At 44.9% G+C, this 6,378-nt stretch overlaps 1 protein-coding gene across 1 annotated transcript in view; it reads right to left on the reverse strand.

The window, feature by feature from the left end:
• LOC104126613 (antigen WC1.1-like) overlaps nucleotides 1-6,378 on the reverse strand; it is a 41,209-nt gene that overhangs the window by 17,963 nt on the left and 16,868 nt on the right. Inside the window, exons 2-3 of the mRNA XM_035894567.1 lie at nucleotides 4,599-4,913; nucleotides 2,221-2,529 (exon numbers count right to left, since the gene is read on the reverse strand). Coding sequence (XP_035750460.1) covers nucleotides 2,221-2,529; nucleotides 4,599-4,913 — 624 coding nt within the window. The remainder of the gene's footprint in view (nucleotides 1-2,220; nucleotides 2,530-4,598; nucleotides 4,914-6,378) is intronic.

The following is a 6,378-nucleotide window of genomic DNA, read 5'->3' on the forward strand; positions in this document are numbered from 1 at the left end:
TATTTTATTATTATTATTATTATTATTATTATTATTATTATTATTATTATTATTATGCTATTGCATTGCAAATTGTAAGAGAGATCTATCTGCGAGGAACTAGCTGCAAGGAACTAGCACTCACTATGTCTCAGGTTACTGGGAAGCATGTTAGACCAGGATCCTCATAAACCAGCTCTGAAAAAAAAATCTTTATTGTCCATGTTGTAGCCTGCACTACATGACTAAAAGTCTTTGGACTCTTTAAATTGTCTCTCCTCCTCTGATCTGCTCTCTCCTCCCCCCTCAATACTGCTGCTACCTTGCAACATCTTTTCTTGCAGAGGCAGTTCCAGCATTGATGTGCATTTGGACCATGTGAGAAACTCAGAGTAGGAGCTACTAGTAACACTCTCTCAGCTCACATTACCTGGTAAGCAGCAACTGCAGTGTGCAATTCTCACCCCTCATCCATGCCACAGCACAAAGCTCTGAATAAAACAAGCCATGTCCATCAGCATATTCACAATAATTTAAGTGCAGCATGGGTAGGACTGTCCTGTCCTACTGCCAGCCCCATGCAGTCCCTCTATCTTCTCACAGTGTTACTTCTTACCCCTCCTGGTCCTTGCATCATGCTCCCCCTAATGAGACTTGGATTGTCCCTCTGACTCTTGCAGGACGGAGGCAGGACCCAAGACCTCTCAGTTACTGATACCTTAACTGGTCAATTTGGCTGCCATAGCTCCCCAGCCAGTGCTCCAGATCACCATGAGCCAGTGGGACAGTGTCCAAGGCAGTCTTGAAACAGAATGCAGCCCTTTAAGTGGGAAATGGACATGAACTACAGTCCTTTCCAGGCTTGTTTTGATGGATGGCATGAGGAGGCCTGGGAGGGCAAAACCCCTCCTGCTGTAGGAGAAGACCAGGTTCGTGACCACCTGAGGAACCTGAATACACAGAAGTCCATGGGACCTGATGAGATGCATCCCAGAGTCCTGAGGGAATTGGCCGATGTAGTCGCCAAGCCCCTCTCCATGATATTTGAAAAGTCATGGCAGTCAGGTGAAATCCCTGGTGATTGGAAAAAGGGAAACATTGTACCCATTTTCAAAAAGGGTGGAAAGGAAGACCCCGGGAACTACCGACCTGTCAGCCTCGCCTCTGTGCCCAGGAAGATCATGGAACAGGTCCTCCTAGAAGCTATGCTAAAGCACATGGAGGCACCTTTTTAGTAGGGCCAGCTGCGTTAGGACAAGGGGTAATGGTTTTAAACTAAATCGGGGTAGGTTTAGGCTAGATATAAGGAAAAAATTCTTTACAATGAGGGTGGTAAACCACTGGAACAGGTTGCCCAGAGAGGTAGTGGAGGCCCCATCCCTGGAAACATTCAAGGCCAGGTTGGATGGGGCTCTGAGCAACCTGATCTAGTTGGCGGTGTCCCTGCTGACTGCAGGGGGGTTGGACTCGATGACCTCTAGTGGTCCCTTCCAACCCAAAACATTCTATGATTCTATGATTCTATGTTTTGTGACAGGGTGTTGCTAGCAGCTCTGTGCCATGTTCAGTTTACCCCTTCTGATTTGTTCCCTCATGAAAAAAGTTGTGTTTGCTAGGTCTAATCATCACTTTTGTGGTGGGTAGCAGTAAGTTAGCTGTATTTAGAGCCTCCAGCAACCATGACTATATGGAGTTCTTAAATAATGTTACCTGGCAGTCACAACTAAAGTCATCCAGGCCTCTGACTACATTTGTGACTTGTGCTTCCTTTGAACTTTTGGAGGTATGGTACCTCTCCCAGTTTTATAATAAACTGAAGTGCCAGGGATTAACATACACACTGGCAGCACAGAAAATAAATTCATTTCTCCATGTTCCTGCTCTGGCTCTGGCCATCTCTCCTTTTATGTATAAGAGAAAGACATGGAAGGAATTCTCAGCACTACTGAGTGCAAACCTCTAGTAGCATAAAACAAATTACAGCCTTTTTGAGATCCTCATCCCTGGTGCAGAAGTGAAGTGAACAGGCCATGTTAAATGCAGACTCTTAGAGGAGTGAATGAGAGGTTGTGGGGATGCTCTCTGTTACTTCCTGGACTTCCCTGGATGGCTTAATGCATGACAGGGGAAGCACCCAAGAACCCTGAGGACCACAGAAATATACAGAGGCTCTGAACTGTGGATTGACAGGAATAAGACATATAGGATGTGTAAATTATGTCCATTACTCCAAAGTCTCACCTGAACATAGAACAGTGGCATCATGAGAGCATGTCTTACTATGGTGAAGCATCCTGGGACAGTGTGCAAGGTGAGTCTCATGCCCTACACAGTGAAACTCTTCTTGCCAGATCAGTTCATGTCTGTCTCCAAAGTGAGTTCCTCTCAAGATATCCACAGCCTGGCCACACTGTAACTCATTACATATAACAGAGGCAGTTTTGAAATTGATGTGTGAAAAACAGACCGCAACCCAAGTTTCTTCTTTCTTTACTTTCAGATCTCCTGAGCAGGCAGTGTCTCCTCCAGTCAGACGCAGCCCAGAGAAACCTGAAAAAAAAACCCCAAGAAATCCAGCATCAAGTGTTGGTTGTGCTGACCTAATTTAATAACTCCCATACCTTCATGAGCAAGGCACAGGTCACTTTTCCGAGGGCTACTGACACTTTTAAATAACCATTGTGGCAATTCCTGTGTGCCACTGACAAGAGAGAAAATGGTCTGTGGGAATGCTTATTTCTTAGTATGTGAAAATACTAAATCCTTGGGAAGCTACCGAAGGAGGGAAGTTTTGAACATTTTCCAAATGCTTGAGAAGTAGCAATCCCCACATAAATACATAAATAAATAGTCATTTAGTAGTGTGTGACCTTGAGACTTCATTATTCAAAGGAATAGTAAGCTGAAGTGCCCCAGAAAGAGAGAAGAGGAAATGTTGCACTCATCTTCAGAAAAGGCTAAAAAGACAGTCTAGAGGCCTACAGGCTTTTCAGCCTCACTTTGGTGCCTGGGAAAAACATGGAGTGTGTCCTCCTGGAACACATTTCGGGGCATGAGAAGGTGAATGGGAAGTGTCAGCATGGATTTACCAAGGGTAAATCATGCCTGTGTGACCTTATTACTTTTTCTGATAAAAGTGACTGGATTTGTGGATGAGGTGAGACCAGTGCATGTCATTTACCTCACAGTTAGCAAAGCCTTTGACACTGTCTTGCACAATAGTCTTGTGTCAAAACTAGGATGTTACAGCCTGGGTGGGTGGACAACTACACGGTTAAAAAGCTGATTGGATGGTCAGGCTCAGAAAGTAGTGACTAGTGGGTTGCACTCTACATGGAGGCTGGCCACAAATGGAATACCACTTGTTGGTTCTTTCCTGGGACCTGTTCTGTTCAGCATCTTTACCAACAACCTGGAGGAGGTGATGGAGTGCAGTCATCAATTTGGGTGGTAGGGGAGATAACCCCAAGGGCAGAGCTGTCATTTAGAGAGACCTAGACAGGCTGGATTAATGGGTTGACAGGAATCTTATAAAATCATAGAATCATAGAATGTTTTGGGTTGGAAGGGACCCCTAGAAGTCATCTAGTCCAACCCCCCTGCAGTGAGCAGGGACACCACTAACTAGATCAGGTTGCTCAGAGCCCCGTCCAACCTGGTCTTGAATGTTGCCAGGGATGGGGCCTCCACTACCTCTCTGGGCAACCCATTCCAGTGTTTCACTACACTCATTGTAAAGAATTTCTTCCTTATATCCAGTCTAAACCCACCCTGTTTTAGTTTAAAACCATTACCCCTTGTCCTGTCACAGCCGGCCCTACTAAAAAGATTTTCCCTGTCTTTCCTATAGGCTCCCTTTAAGTACTGAAAGGCCACAGTAAGGTCTCCCCGCAGCCTTCTCTTCTCCAGGCTGAACATCCCCAACTATCTCAGCCTGTCCTCACAAGGGAGGTACTCCAGCCCTCAGATCATTTTAGTAGCCCTCCTCTGGACCTGCTCCAACAGTTCCATGTCCTTCTTGTGCTGAGAGCTCCAGAGATGGATGCAGTAATCCAGGTGAGGTCTCAAATCAAAAAGGACAAATGTAAAGTCCTGAAGCTGGGAAGGAAAAACCTCTTGCAATGGTACTTTATCCAAAAAGCAAACCCAAGCACATCTTGCAGAGGAAGGCAGCCAATCAGACATTGGATTTGTTTGCTGTTGCAGACTGTCCTATCTTAACTTACAGGAAGATCTGGAGAAGAAGGGCAGTTGTATGGCATAGCACAGAATTTTCTTGCTTCTTCATCTCCACCTGCTTTTCTAGCCCCCATTTCTGATCAAAGACAAATTTAGTGCCGCTCTCCTGTTGCCTGGGAGAGCTGTGATAGAAACAAATAGTTTCTTTTTCTGTTCTATGTAATTTACTATGTCTGCTTCCATTCTGTGTCATTGCTATGCCCAGGCAAAGGATATCTATACACCTGTGGTCAGCAGAAGATTTAATGCTGGTGCAACTTGGTTTGGCTGAGCAGAGAAAGTGTTACCTCTGTACATTACTTGGTTGTAATCATCTAGGAGAAAGTTTGATCTCACCCTTGTAGCATTTTTCTATTATACAAGGTTGGATAACGTCTTACCTGAACAGATCACTCCTGTATCAAAGTAATGAGGGCAGGTAAAAGCACCCCATCCTGGATGTGAGCAGTTCCAGAGAGTGGCTTCATCACCACGGCAATTAACTCTATACAACCACGTTGGTCCAGATCCTTCTCCAAAAGAAGCTTGATTAAGGGCCTGAACAGCAGATCCACATCGTAGTTGCTTACAAACAACCTCAGCATCTTGTGTGGTCCAGTCACCATCGCACACAGTTCCCCACTGCTCCTCATGTTTTATTTCCACTCTCCCAGAGCAGGGGCCAGTTCCATTTGACAGCCTCAATTCATCAGCACCTTCATACACAGAGACAGAGCAAGATTATGGAAAGGACAATGCCTAATCACAATCACCTTTGGTAGATGGTTAATGAGATTATTATTACTCTTAATTTACTCTTAAATCAGACTTATTTGGTTCATGTTTCTAAATAGTCCAACTTAAAGTTTTTTTGCGGGGAGTTGTGTCTGTATTTATAAATTTGAGCTAACTGCAATTCTAAAATTTCTATAAAGTTATTTCTAATGACGTGTGAGCTTTCTCTTCTTCTGACCTATCAGGGGTGGGAAATGCTGAGTAATGTCCCTGCTGTGTGAATCACAAAGGCTTCAATAGGAACTCTTCCTTTCTCTCTGTTGTTCTGCAGTGAAAATATCCAGCTGAAAATGTTCACTAAGCACCAGTTTTTTCATTCCTGTGTTCAGTGTAGTGTGAAGAAGCAATTTCCCTTGTCTGCTTCAACTTCTTCCTCTCAGACAAGCTATTACTTGCAATTTAGTGCCCCAATACTCTTTATTCTTCCCTCCTCTCCTGCCCTATCCACAGGTCCCCTAGTCAGGGGTACCTGATGAGAGAAAAGAATTACTTCTGAGGGATGGCAAGCAGAGAATTACTCATGAGGGGTGGTCCTCGTCAGGAGATGCAGCAGCATAAGCAGAAGACAAATAGGTAGGTCTTCATGTTGTTCCTCATGCCCCACCATCACTTGGGGTGGGGCTGATGCCCAAAGAACCCTCTTTTCCTGCTCTGCTCCCAGGTCTGCCTCTTTCTTTTGATATGGATATACATTTCCCAGTCCTTTTACCTGTCAATTCACAAAATAGCATTACAGTCATCACAGAGCACCCGAAGAAGAGCCTGACAGAAGAGGGAAGATGCACATATTAGTTTCTAGCTTTGCAGTGTTGGACTGCTACTGAGAGAAGGGGTTAAGGGAATCTTAGTAGATAAGATGCTGCATAATAATTGTCTAGATTGCTGTGTAGCTCAGAGAATCAAATTAATAGATAGTGCTCAAATGTTTTGCTAACTATTGTGTGAACTAACTGACACAGGAAGATTTGCCTCTCCTTACGAAGGACATTTCTTGATAAGAACACCCTGCAGTTTGGGCAAGAGCAAAGAAGCAACTGAGTCTGTGCAAGAACAAGGGGTTACTAGCGATGACGAAGAGGAGCCATCAGCCTTAATCCCCACGACCCCCGACGACCACCACAAGCAGGGACCGAGCAAGAGGAGTCATCCCCATTACCCGCGACGACCACCACAAGCAGGCACTGACCAAGCGCGGTCGGGAGGGACTTATAGAAATGACCTCATGAAACTAATTTTAATATGAAGCAGGGACAGGTTATGCATATGTATAGGCGTATTGGGAAACTTCATGCATATGTAACACTTTGCTACATATAAACAGGACAAGTTGCCACGTGGAGGTGCACACGACTTTGGTGGGACTACCCCCCGTGCTGCCCAGCGCTG

Source organism: Egretta garzetta, unplaced genomic scaffold, assembly GCF_000687185.1.
Source record: "Egretta garzetta isolate BGI_Z169 unplaced genomic scaffold, ASM68718v1 scaffold85, whole genome shotgun sequence".
In the NCBI taxonomy this organism is placed as follows: Eukaryota; Metazoa; Chordata; class Aves; order Pelecaniformes; family Ardeidae; genus Egretta; species Egretta garzetta.